General features: G+C 41.0%; 1 protein-coding gene across 2 annotated transcripts; it reads right to left on the minus strand.

Annotated features, from left to right (window-relative positions):
• Positions 1-308: 308 nt before the first annotated feature.
• Positions 309-12778, minus strand: RO60 (Ro60, Y RNA binding protein). Of its 2 annotated transcripts, XM_083745354.1 has the most exons (10): positions 10704-12532; positions 10140-10472; positions 8755-9764; positions 7923-8143; positions 7631-7777; positions 6397-6534; positions 5349-5465; positions 4506-4619; positions 3353-3499; positions 309-2702 (listed from the first exon to the last, which is right to left on the minus strand). In XM_083745354.1, the coding sequence occupies exons 3-10, from the start codon at positions 9332-9334 to the stop codon at positions 2550-2552; spliced, it is 1617 nt and encodes a 538-aa protein (XP_083601480.1). In that variant the 5' UTR covers positions 9335-9764; positions 10140-10472; positions 10704-12532; the 3' UTR covers positions 309-2549. The 2 variants fall into 2 exon arrangements, with proteins under 2 accessions (XP_083601480.1, XP_083601479.1); XM_083745353.1 differs by lacking the exon at positions 10140-10472 and having other exon boundaries at positions 8755-9357; positions 12309-12778.
• Positions 12779-13148: the final 370 nt, after the last annotated feature.

Below are 13148 nucleotides of genomic sequence, written 5' to 3' on the forward strand. Positions count from 1 at the left end.
TTTCTGACTCGCCTAATGTTTACACCAAACTTTTCCTATTCTAGCATTTACCATTTTCTGTGCTTTTGATATTCTCATACCTAGGGAGAAGGCAGTAGTTCTGTTCATTTGGTCAGTAACTGTCAATAGTATTTGTTGATCAATCATGCATCTAATCCATGTAGGGCATCTCTCTACAGGAAGAGGCATAATACTCATAACAGAATTATTATCTTTTCACAAGAAGGAAATAATGCCTGCTATGTACACAAGAGCTAATCTAAAACAAATATCACCCAAGATATTAGAAAAGCAGCACAGTGTTATGTTAACATTTTTAGACACTTGCCTCCTTTAATAAAAAAAATTAGACAAGAGATTGCAGCCAGAAGTACTTCAAACGGCAATATTTTAAATATAGCTGCTTCTGCTGGATAGCTGCTTCTGTGAAAGGCAGAAAAGAAATCTCCTTCTAAAGAACTGTACCAAATTATTAATTATCTTGAATATATTAATCTTGGACTTTTCTAAGACAATGCCTGAATTTCCAGGTGAAGTAGTTACATTACTATTATTGAAAATGTGTTACTCTATAAATCTTTTTGATCAAAAAATTTAATGAATTATTCTACACTTAGTCGAACTTTGCAGTCCTGTATTAAACGTATGCCGCTACTTACATAACTACTAATGTCTTAAGATGCACATCCTGCAACAATTGCAAATTGTGATTTCCTGGATTCTTTAGCCATTTTAAGTGTTAAAAAGAAAAAAAATAGCATTTGCAAGTAACATTTTGAAGTTGTGAAAAAATGCAAGCACCTATAGTAGGTACTTTATACAAAATGCAGTGCAAACACTTTTGACTGGATAAGATGCAGGCAGTTGCTGCATCCTTGCTCATTACAATTTAATCAAATGTTTACTAGGCTGAGGCCCGTACAAACTGTGGACTATAAAATGTTTGCAGAATGCACTGTGTAATTACTTTGCTATAATTACGCTGGATTTTGAGAATAGATTAGTGTTTGCATTGAGAAGTGTTTTCAAAAGAACACTTGAAAGAAAGGAAGGGTGTGGTTGTTATTTTTTGTATTATATGGCATATTTCAGGACTCCAATATACATGCATAAGTATCAATTTTGCTCTACCAGTTGCACTGATTAACACTAGTGCCCTATAAAGAAGAACTCAATAGATTAAAACTTTCCATAGAAGCTGGTAGAAGGAAATGGGTTTTGAACAAAGTGAACAAGGCATTAAAAAGGGCAGTTTGTTACCTATAATGCTCATAGATAAGGTAATGGTAGTAGTATGTACCATACATTCAGCTCCGGAAAAGACCGAAAAAATCCATTATAATTTAATTAAAACTCCCCCGTTCAGTTTAAAATATATGTAGCTTTTGTACCCCTATCACAGTTGTGTGGTCTAGTGCATTCCATAAGTATTTCCCTATTGTACACAGCAGAGGTGAAAACTACAAGGTTGGTCCATGGGCTTTGCCTGCACTAATAGTATACCACAAATCACTGTTGACTAGAATTTAGCTTCTCACTGGCATCAACTGCACTCAAAATACCTGGAAACCTGTACTGGTTCGGTGCTGTCACACTTAAAAGACTGTTTCAGGGCATATTCCCTACACCATTTACTAGCATGAAATTACTTGTCCCAATTTTTATCTTTGCCAACAATCCTCTCCACTTCTTTGTCCCTGTGCTTCAAATGCTGAGGTTTGTAATTTCATTTGCCTTTGATTAAAATGTGCAAAAAGACAAACTTGCTTGGTGATCCTTCTTCATATCAGCAAACATATAAAATTTAAAATATGCTTATTCGTGAATTAGTGTGATGAGAATGCATGACTACGAAATCGTGCAATTCTTGCAAGACAAGACTTGTTTTGAAACAAGGAATGATGGAGGAGGAGGCTGAAGACCAAACACTACCCACATATCCCTTGGGACAATCCAGTTGTCCAAAAAAGATCCCAACACTTATAGAAACAGAATCCCCTACAAATAAAAGGAGCACTGAAAGCAGCAAGTTGCTAAAAGTAAGTGTGGTGTACACAATGTGAACCAACACACATTAATAAAAGTGAGTTAACCTGTAGTGCAGACTTGGTCTCACTTTTCCTTTTCAATATAATGAGTAACAGCTACTCAAGCAAACAGTTATTAACCCAACACAATGTAAAATGTTAAAATCACTTCCCATCCTGGAAGTAACAGAATAAAATTATTTTCAGAAAATAATGTATAAATTGATGGAATACCTTGCTATTGGTAAGCTATTAATAAAATTAAACACATATGGTGTTCCATAGGTATTTCTATAAGGCTTTCCACTGCTATTTTAAAACTATATGCAACAGACGTAAACAATCTCCCCAGAAAGTGGATTCTGCCTCTACTTGTCTGTACATCCCCTTTAAAAAAGTTCAACTTTCCAATTGATGAGTCAAACTCAGTCATAAGTAAGTACAGTCAGTCAATCCGACTGGTAAGTCCCAGGTCAAAGTCTTCAGCAAGTAACAGATTCAGTAAAGCAGGTGCTCACAGATTTAAATCAAATCCAAAGTGAAGTTTTGAATGACATCTGGTGCTCCTGCGTCAAAGCCACATATGTCCAGCATGCCTCTGTCATCTGGGTCTGCAATGGTAAAACTGCTGGATGTCAACCCACAAACTATCAGCTTGGATGGAATACCCATTCTCTAAAGGAAGAAGAAAAAGAAACATGTTTTTTCCAGTGTGCAGCTGCACAACCATGTATCAACGCTTTACAAAAGCCAAGTCTTTTACACTTTACTGTGACAGATACAGGAAACCCGGCTGACCTGCCCCACCTCTTTGCATGCAAGACAGTATTCATTGACAATTTCCCTGGGTTTCCAACTCCATCTGTTTTCTACTACAATAACATCCCCCGCAGCTGCACATTAGGACAAAAGAGAAGTTGTACTGGCTCTCCTACTGCCATTGCCTCTCTGTCCTACCTATGGAAATCATTATTGGCCCGGCTTGGCTTCTAGGGAGCTTTTATAGCCACACATGCACAAATCTGGTTGACCATGATGCAGACCCACTGAAGAGCCACAAAGTACAGCACCTTACACTGATACTGACCAGAGTAAATGTGAACTGAGCAAAATGTTTGAAGAAAATGCTTTATTTTTGAGTGCTGCTGTTGCAAACTGGAATATTTTTAACAGTGTGCCAGCCACTAGTATTGTAGTTTCAACTGCCACGCATAAATGATTCTAAAGAGTTTTTATTTCTGCAACATAGCAGTCATCCTTTTAAAAGGTGGGAACTATTTAAAAATCAGCTATTTCCTACAGAAGTTGTACAAAGGGCATTTTACCTCTCTATACATCCTCAAGGCTGTGGCAGGATGAGTATCTCCAGCAAATGTCTCATTATCTGTTAACACAATAAAGACATCAACAGCTACACCTGTCTTCTGAGCCCATAGCATTGGAAGAGAACAATCTGTGGCACCCATTGGAATCTAGGAAAAATAAGAAACCATTATTAACAAAACAAGTCAGCAGACGTTTTAGATGGGAACTGTACTTCGGTTCAAAACTCTACTCATCTCTCACACTGGTGCACTCTGAGAAGCCCTCCGCAAATCCCTGACGACTTCCTATACACTTCAGCATCCAGGATAAACTTTTTGTTTTTACCCATATAGCTCTCGAAGGTTTTGCCCTAGCATCTCTCTGTGCTCTTATTTCCTTTTACATCCCTGTCCACAACATTTACTCAAACTCTATTGCCAGCAGTTGACCCAAAGACTCCTATTCTTACAAGTGTTAGCCACATTCTCTTTCTGTCCCTTATCCCTAGAACTCCTATATAATGCCTCTTTCTTTCTCCCTCTACCTTCCAATATCACTTCAAATCTATGCTCAATCTCAACTGCAACAAAGCTTAAGTACAGGTAACTGCCCTTGGTCTTCCATCTTAGCCTTGCCTCTTCCTTCTCTACCTGTTACTCCTCCTTTTGAAATTTACGGTGTAAACTCTTAACGCCAGGGTTTTGTTTTTCTTCGATTTTGGCATGCAACTATGTAAAGTGTCATGGACATATAATGATGTTCAATAGCAAAAATGAATTTTAGTTCTATATTTTTGTTGAGTCTATTGATGTTTGATAAAGTTCTCGATTCCATCTTTTCAAACAAATCACAGATTTTAAGATCTTAAATATACTTACTAGATGAAAAATCCCATTGAACACAAGTGGATTTACATCCAAGTCCATATGTATAGGATTATATATAGATTGGAGAACAGTGACAATTGCATGAAAATATTATCAAAAGTAGCTTCGGTTTAATTTAAAGGTGAAAAAATAATGTGAAAGTGAACCAGATACTTCAAAGTATTATTTATAAAATACTTTGTTCAAAATGAGGGAGAAAGTTTACCAGTAATTCCTTTTTGTAATTCAAGACAATTAGCTGAACTCCATATATAAAATTAGAGACAAAAATAAAAGCTTTAGATACCTCAGACATCTTATGTAACACTTGAGGTAATGTCATGTCCTCAGTCACCGAGCAAGGGACCATTTCATGGGAAAAGGCAACAATATGAGAATCTTTTTCAGTTCGTGCAACAACCTGGTAAAAGTGTTAAACAAAACAGAAAACAGAAAATGAAGCCATTTTATTTTCATTTTGTGTTCTATGTTCTGAAGGGAGACCTAAGGGTACCATTGTCTGTCTGAGGATTTTCACATTTCCTCTTCAACTCCTCTCCTATTGCACTTCTCAATCAAACTTATCACTCTCTAACAGATCCCTCCATCCTCTTGTATCTCTTTTGCTGCTCAAGGTGGCTCCTTCGTGCCTTCCTAGAGATGTGAAGGCCTGGGGGGGGAAATGGAAAAATTGGGAGGAAACCCATTTCCCCCCAATTTTCCTGTACCTCGCCCCGGCCTTCACATCTCTATGCATTGCTCTAAATGTGCTAATGTGAGACATTTGGGAGTAGAAAGGAGGACATTGCTCCCTCACTAAGTTGTTTGTTTGTCTTCCATAACCACCCCAAATACATGCATTATTATCTGCATCATACTTTTAGATGATAAAAAGTTAGATAGGGGTTATTATGTATGGTTTGCAAGCATGCTTTTATCTTTTAAAGTAAGCCTTTTTAAAAAATGAGGAAAGACTCTCTAAGGCATCACAAGCTACTCTCTTACTCTACCCACCCCCCCACTTAGGTTTTTAGGTGTCTCTTGATTAGGTCTGTAGGCAGAGTGCATGTCTGGGCATGAAAGACAACAGAAAGCTACTTCAGCATTCAAATTTGAGTTGAAATAATTTGGTGAAACAAACGTAACTTACCATACACATTGCTGCAGCAACTGTACTAGCATTCAGCACACTACCCAAAACCTTTTGGAACATAGAGTCACTGACATCAATTGCAAGCATGAAACGCTTCCCTGTTGGCTCCATTGTCTAAAGAAAGAGTGTGAGAGGTAAATTGGGAGAGTGGTTGTTATTATTATGCTTTCATAGCATAAGCATACATTGAGAACAAGCAATTGCTACCTTGACAAAAAAGAGGGTGATGTCCAAACTATGGTCATCTGCTAATAATGATGATGATGGTAATAATAATAAATAATAATTTTATTATTTATATCCCATCCATCTGGCTGGGTTTCCCCAGCCACTCTGGGCAGCTTACAGCATATTTAAAAACACAATAAAGTATCAAGCATTAAAAAACTTCCCAATACAAGGCTGCCTTCAGATGTCTTCTAAAAGTTGTGTTCTTTATCTTCTTGACATCTGAAGGGAGGGTGTTCCACATGGAGGGCAGCACTACCAAGAAGGCCCTCTGCCTGGTTCCCTGTAACTTCGCTTCTCACAGTAAGGGAAGCAGCTTGTGCAAACTGGTTGTTGTTGTCCCGTCCCCCGTTCCCCGCAAGTCTCCAGGTCTGTTTGAGGGACCCTCGAGCAAAGGAAGTCACGCTACAGGCACAACATTGGCTCTTGCCCAGAACTAGAAGAACACACAGTATGAGAAGGATGCACAAGATGTTGTTCTTTATAATCTGTCTCTCCCCCAAATACAAGGCCTCAGGGAACTCAGCAGGAGGAAGTGGCTGAAGCAGTGTAATCTGCAGAATGGGTCTCCATGGGACTTAGCCAGGACAAGAAAGGAGGCAGAGAAGCAAAAGATTTCTGTTTTTCAGAGTCCTTAACACACTCTGATAATCCTGACCTTAAACTTTTATTATTAAAATTGAATACTTTCTTAAATGAAGATTGCTCATCGGGAGGCTTATACTATACGTGTATGTTTGGAAAGATTCAAAATAAAGGTTAAATCAACATGCCGTTAAAACAGGTGTGAACCTCTGCAGCTACAACTGATAATTACCTTGAAGGTCTTGTAAAATGAGGCATCAAGTGCTTCCAAAATGTCATTATCAGGTTGCCAGCGAAGTTTTCCCCGATAACCACGTTCTCCTTTGTAGTTTTCTAGTGCAACCAAAACATGGAATGGATGTATTCGAGCCTAGAAAAAAGAGGGCTGCATTCTCAAAGACATATAATTGACAAAACAATATTCTAAATACAAAAAAGGTGTTGTCATCTTAAGTTGTCTTCTGACCACCCTAGCTTACATTAATTTTTCTGAACTTTTGTGTAATCTTCACTTTACACCAAAAGGGGGATTTCAAGATGTCCACACAATATACAGTTGTACCTTGGATTTCAAATGCCTTGGCTCCCTAACAATCGAAACCTAGAAGTGAGTGTTCCAGGTTTCAAATGATTTTTGGAAGTCAAGCATTGGGTGTCGCTTCCACGACTCCCGATTGGCTGCAGGACACTCCTGCAGCCAATAGGAAGCCACACCTTGGTTTTCGAACGGTTCAATGAGTTGAACAGACTCCCGGAACGCATTCTGTTCGAGAACCAAGGTATGACTGTATGTTGAGATATCCAGGTTTTTAACTTGTTTTAGGGTTGCTGTTTTTAGCAACTTCTCTCTGATGCTCTCACATCACATCAGATCTAAGCTGTGTTGAAACATCAATACCCTCTGCCTCCAATTAATGTGTTTATACTCTTTCCATCATACTTTACTCTAGAACCCTCATTGCAGGATTAACCCTCTTTCCAACTGAGTAAAAGAAAGATTTATTTCCCATTTGAGTAAAAGGTTTCTGTTCTTCCTACAAAATGGTCCTTTAAAATGGTACTCAGAATGGAGGAGATTGTAATAATGTGCTGTTGTTTTGTCAATTCCACAATACTTTATCCTTTTCTGAGAAAATGCTTCCCAACATTTTCCTTGATCAATCGATTTCCTGAACATATGGCAATGTGCAGGAGAAAGACCTCATAAGATTCTTGTTTTTATAACCTTATCCACAACACCCGCAATTCCTTAAACTAGAAATAGTGGCCAACTTTCTTCCATCCCTATGCTGTTTGCAGGTTCAATATATTTCAATCAAAATTTGCAGTTCTAAAACTCTTAAATGTGAAATTGCTGTTTTTAGCTGCAAGTGTAGCTACACCTTCAACAACAATTTCTATTATCAGAATGATCTACTTCAACTGCACCGAGCTGCATTAGCATAATACAAACATGAGAGTCTCACCTTTTTAAGAAGTTTTTCGTTTCTTAGTCTTTCACAAACTGCTGCTACTTCTGGGCTTCCCGGTTCAAGAACAGAATTTGCTGTCATCTTTCCTAGATTCCTCAACATTGCTGTTAAGGGCATCTCCTGTAACAATGCTTTCCACACCTTGTACAGATTGAGATAGAAAGACCAGGATATGATGTTTTAAAATGAGGATATATTACATTTAACCATTTAAAAATCAACAGGCAATTCGACATCATCACGGTAACTACACAGTTAGTGCACATAATAAATTTAATGCACTCACCTCTTTAGATTTCAAATGATTTGTCAGAAGGTGTTCCCTAACTAAACTATATTCTTCTATCAAATGAATCACTTCCAATTCATCCTTTGTATGTTTCACCCTCTCCACTGCCTCCAAATATTTTATCAGTTTTTCAGTCTCAGGAGAAAGCTTGCTGTCTTTATATGCTTCTTGGACTTCCTTCCACCCTTTCATTACATACTTAGTGACTACAGCAAGGCCTGTTGAAATAGAAAAAAGCTATACTCAGTAACTCTTGCATAACAGCTTATTAACAGGGTGGTTATTAAGAAGTTTTCTCCCAACTGTCAAGTAAGTGACTGGGTTTTTATCTACAGCAGAATATGCAAATGCACATCAGTATAACTACTGTACATTTACAGCTTGCAGAAAAATATCAAAACTATTATCAGAGATAATTCAGTTATAATGTAAAAAAAACAATAATTTATTAGCTATTTGAGACACATTTTCCCTTTATTTCACTGTATAGAATGAAATGGACCACACATAAGTATAAAGTTAAAAAGTGATTTTTTTTAAAGTGAGATTTTTGTCATTCTACTTAACATGGTAGTAACAGACTAAGGACCATTTCTCCCATTACGATGAAAGCCATGAGTAAAATCACATGATCACACTTCTGTCTAAGTATCTGATTTCAAAATGTGTGGTCACTCATTTCTGCAATGTCTAAATGAGCCTGGGCAACAACAGGTCCCCAGTTTTATGGAGGCTTCATTCCTCATTCCTTCATTTCTTACACACTCAAACAGACAGTCCTTACTCCAGATAATTATAGCTGTAATGGAAAATTCCCAGTTGTTGTTACCTTCATTTGCAGGCTTCAGATGGGATAACCTGAGAAGATCTTTATGACACCAGCCATTTCTTTTCTTATATTTTGTCACCGCTAAAGCAATAGCCATGTCATTCTTCCCATTGTACCACTCCGCAACAGCTTTTCTTAGGGCACGGCCCCACATGCCACATTTCATGCCCTCCTTCAGATCCTTTTTAAACTGAATGAAAGTGAAGAGATGGGTTGGTATACGACAAACTTCAGGGACAGCCTTATAAGCTGCTTGTTTTGTTTTTGAATCAGAACACTGTGAACAAACGGCAAGCGCAAACAATGCTGGCTCCTGTTTTGCTGCCCTCCCTTCTTGACTGAACGTCTTTATTTCCTGTACCACGTCACAGCCTCTGCCATCTTCAATAAGCCTCAGCAGAGCATCTGCATTTTCAAAGCCCAACTTTTGTTCCTTGATGTAGTAAGTACCTCCCTCAGAACCAAAGCACAAGAAACGGCGCAGTCGATTCATGTCGGTAACCTGCCACACGTATCCACCTTCAGAATTTGGCAGCTGCTTTTCATTGCAAGGTTGCGTTTGACTTGTTGCTACTTCCATTGCTTCTCAATGTTAGGAGGCTCCTGAAAAATAGGGGGGAAATGCTTCAAATAGATATATAATATCTATGCCTTATCTTATCTATAGTGAAATCTATTAATCTGCATGGATATAGTTATGCTGCACAAAAAGTACTGTGCCATAAATCTGAGATTCTGCTACTGTCCAGAAGTTATATCTAAATGTTACAGCCTCATAAGTTCTTAAAATAAAAAACTTGAAAGTAAACAGTAGCAAAATCCCATGCCCGCTTAAAACAGCACACATTCATAAAACCAGTTTAAATATGAAGTTGTAACCATTTCTGGATTATTATCTATGGGCATAATCCCCAGAGAGCCAGGCAAGTTAAATCCTATAAACCTATTTGTGCTAACATGAAACATTTGATGCTAGCACCTGAATACTGATAAAATATATTTGACAACACCTATGGAATGAGTTAGGGACGCAGGTGGCGCTGTGGGTTAAAGCTTCAGCGCCTAGGACTTGCCGATCGAAAGGTCGGTGGTTCGAATCCCTGCGGCGGGGTGCGCTCCCGCTGCTCGGTCCCAGCGCCTGCCAACCTAGCAGTTCGAAAGCACCTCCGGGTGCAAGTAGATAAATAGGGACCGCTTACCAGCGGGAAGGTAAACGGCGTTTCCGTGTGCGGCTCTGGCTCGCCAGAGCAGCGATGTCACGCTGGCCACGTGACCCGGAAGTGTCTCCGGACAGCGCTGGCCCCTGGCCTCTTAAGTGAGATGGGCGCACAACCCCAGAGTCTGTCAAGACTGGCCCGTACGGGCAGGGGTACCTTTACCTTTACCTTTATGGAATGAGTTGGCCAACCATGCACACAAAGTCACTTTTTTACTCTTTCAGAAACAAGGACTCATGGAAGTTATTTATGTACTCTATGCTATTATATGACGTTAGGAGTTTTTTGTCGGCTTAAACCATAATTATTGTACACACTTCCATATATCATAGTACTTTACAACTGTACAACTCGTCACATTGCCCATGCAACTCTTGCCCATGCAACTCTTCTGATTTAATGTTTGAGATATGGGAATTGCTGTTGGCACTCACAGAATACCATTCATTTCTCGACTTACTGTTGCAGCAAGCATACAAAGCTGCTTTATACTGAATCAGACTACAATGGTACCTCGGGTTACAAACGCTTCAGTTTACATACGCTTCAGGTTACACACTCCGCTAACGTAGAAATAGTGCTTCAGGTTAAGAACTTTGCTTCAGGATGAGAACAGAAATTGGGCTCTGGTGGCGCGGCGGCAGCAGGAGGCCCCATGAGCTAAAGTGGTGCTTCAGGTTATGGACCTCCGGAACCTCCGGAACAAATTAAGTACTTAACCCGAGGTACCACTGTATTGTGCATCTAGCTCAGAACTGTCAGCTTTGACTGGCAAAGGCTCTTCAAAAGTTTCAGGCAGAGGCCATGGCTAAACCTACCTAGAGACACCAGGGATTGAACCTGAGAGTTCTGTGTGCAAAGCAGATGCTCTACAATTGAACTGCGGCCCTTTCTCCAAAACCATTCAAATCCTTTTTAACACAGGACAAGAATATCAGAGGATGAATACTTATTTAAGTTAAGGAACAAAGAGTTTATACTATCATAGAAAAAGAAACTAAACACGCTAGCTGCTTTGGGGGTTTAATACTATGCCCTACCAGAGATGCACCATATATTTCTAGACAACATATTATTGTTACACATGTGGGTTTTTTGCTGCTGTTCTTAATAACAATAAGATTCCAATGATATGACACAATTATTTGTGCTAGACAAGTTCCAGTTATAAGGGCACAGCGATATTACACAAAATAAAACATTGGTCATATTTTTGAACAGAAATTGAGATCATTTCACTACCCAAATTCTAACATAGTTTGGAGTCCCAATCTTGCCTACCAGACAGGTAGATACAATCCTTTCTTCCTTGACAAATTATCCAAGTACAGGGTGCAATCTCATGTAACAGGCAAATAAAACCACCAAAGCAGGACAGCAAGCCAGGATGCAGCAAAAAACCCCCACTCTACTCGATAAACACATGCTTCGGTGGGTGAAAACTGTTTAACAGAAGAATCACTGCCGACTTATTTAAACTGGAAGGATGTTACGCAAATGGGGCGCCACTAAAAAGGCCCTCAGAGGGATGAACCTATTCAACTGCAGAACAACCTCCTCCGTCCCTGATTTTAACCCAGACAGGGGCAGGTCTCTGTGGGAGGAGCCATTGAATTTGTAATCTGCACTGTGTTTACACTATAAGTATACGCACGTTCAGCTGTCAGATGTACAAAACACACTCTTCCAAAACTTCCGGCGAAGTTTCCTAATTTGACCCAGGCAACAGCAGATCGACACCTTTTCAGGCTGCTGCACTACTGTGCATAAATTCTCTCTCTTTCTCACACACACAGCCCAACGACGTCCATTTATTTTATTAAATCGGTATACCGCCCTTCAAGACCCGAAGATCTTGGGGGCTGGTTCACAGCCTGAAAATGCGAAATAAAACTACAGGCGAAACGAAGTAATAAAAACAAAACAAAGGCAACAACATGCACGGCGCGGTCCCCTGCTTACGTGGAAGACTTTCCACTGAACCCGTGCTAAAGGGACATCGCAAAGGAGTTTGAAGGCTATTGTGGGGTGGGGGGGGGTGCAACACCGCCTGTCTGGGAAAGCAACACAAACCCGCGCAAAAACACAACCGCCGCCGGTTTACACTGCCTAACCAGCTGCTGTCGGTTCGCGGCGCTCGTGTGAGCGTGAGAACGCGTGTGTGGAGTAAGCGCGCTCGGGGCGGCGAGAGAAGGCTGGGCACCGCCGCCAGGCCTTCAGGGCGAGCAGAGGCGAGGGGAGGATTCCCTACGCCGACTCGCCCGAGCCTCTGAGGGAGGCGGACAAGGCGGGTCCTCCGGCGTCCCGGCCCTTCGCCGCCCGAGGAAGAAGCCGTACCTGAGCGGCCTTCGGCGGGGTGCGGGGGTGGGGAGGTTCCGGCGAGCAACTCGGAGGCTTCTCGTTCTCCGCCTCAGGACCCCTCGCGCCGCCTGACAACTTCCCTCACGAGAGAAGGACCCGGATGCAGCGGCTCAGGGAGGCCATCCCCCAGGACCCGGATGTCGGCGCCCGACCCCGCCTTCCCGGCCGGCGCTTCCCTCACGCCGCGAAAACAAAGGCCCGGATGCAGCGAGAAGCAGCAGTTCTCTCATCCTCACCCCTCAGCCAACCGCCGTTCGGCTTATGACTCACCCTGAGATATTATAAATCTAATAAATTAATAAGATTCACTTATGGAGGAATGAGAGGTGTCGCTCATGTATCCCTTTTCATACGGGAAAGGAGCCTCCATACTTTCAAGAATACTTTCAAAAGTGAGGCCCGAGTGAGCTTAGCGACGCTTTCTCCACTTAGCTAGGCCCTTTTTAAGTGTGTGGAGATTTAAGTGTGTGGAGATGCGGTACTACTACTCCCAGCATCCCCTGGCCATTTGGCGTGTTTGCAGGGGCTGATGGGAGCTGTAGTTCTGCAACGGGAAGATGCTCGAAGAGAGACTAACGTGGCTCGAGCAAGCATTTTTTAAATCTATTCTCCGCCTTGAGTCCAGTAAGGGAATAGCTAAATATAGAATCATAATCGAATAATGATGTTTCCACAAGGAAAGGTGGTTAGGCAGGGAGACTGGATGCCTGACGGAAAGGCGCCACCATTCCACGAACTGGCGACCACCCCTATTCAGTAAGTGGCAGATTCCTACGCAAGCGCAGAGGGACTTCCTGTCGCCGGCCGAATCGACCG

This window comes from Podarcis gaigeae (assembly GCF_964106915.1).
Source record: "Podarcis gaigeae genome assembly, chromosome: 6".
Lineage (NCBI taxonomy): Eukaryota > Metazoa > Chordata > Lepidosauria > Squamata > Lacertidae > Podarcis > Podarcis gaigeae.

Coding starts and splice junctions, on each gene's coding strand:
- RO60 (XM_083745353.1), bottom strand. CDS start 9,334: ATGGAAGTAGCAACAAGTCAAACGCAACCTTGCAATGAAAAGCAGCTG. Junction 7,778..7,922: donor ATCATTTGAAATCTAAAGAG/GTGAGTGCATTA, acceptor AATCTGTACAAG/GTGTGGAAAGCATTGTTACA. Junction 2,703..3,352: donor CCTTGAGGATGTATAGAGAG/GTAAAATGCCCT, acceptor TTCTTCCTTTAG/AGAATGGGTATTCCATCCAA.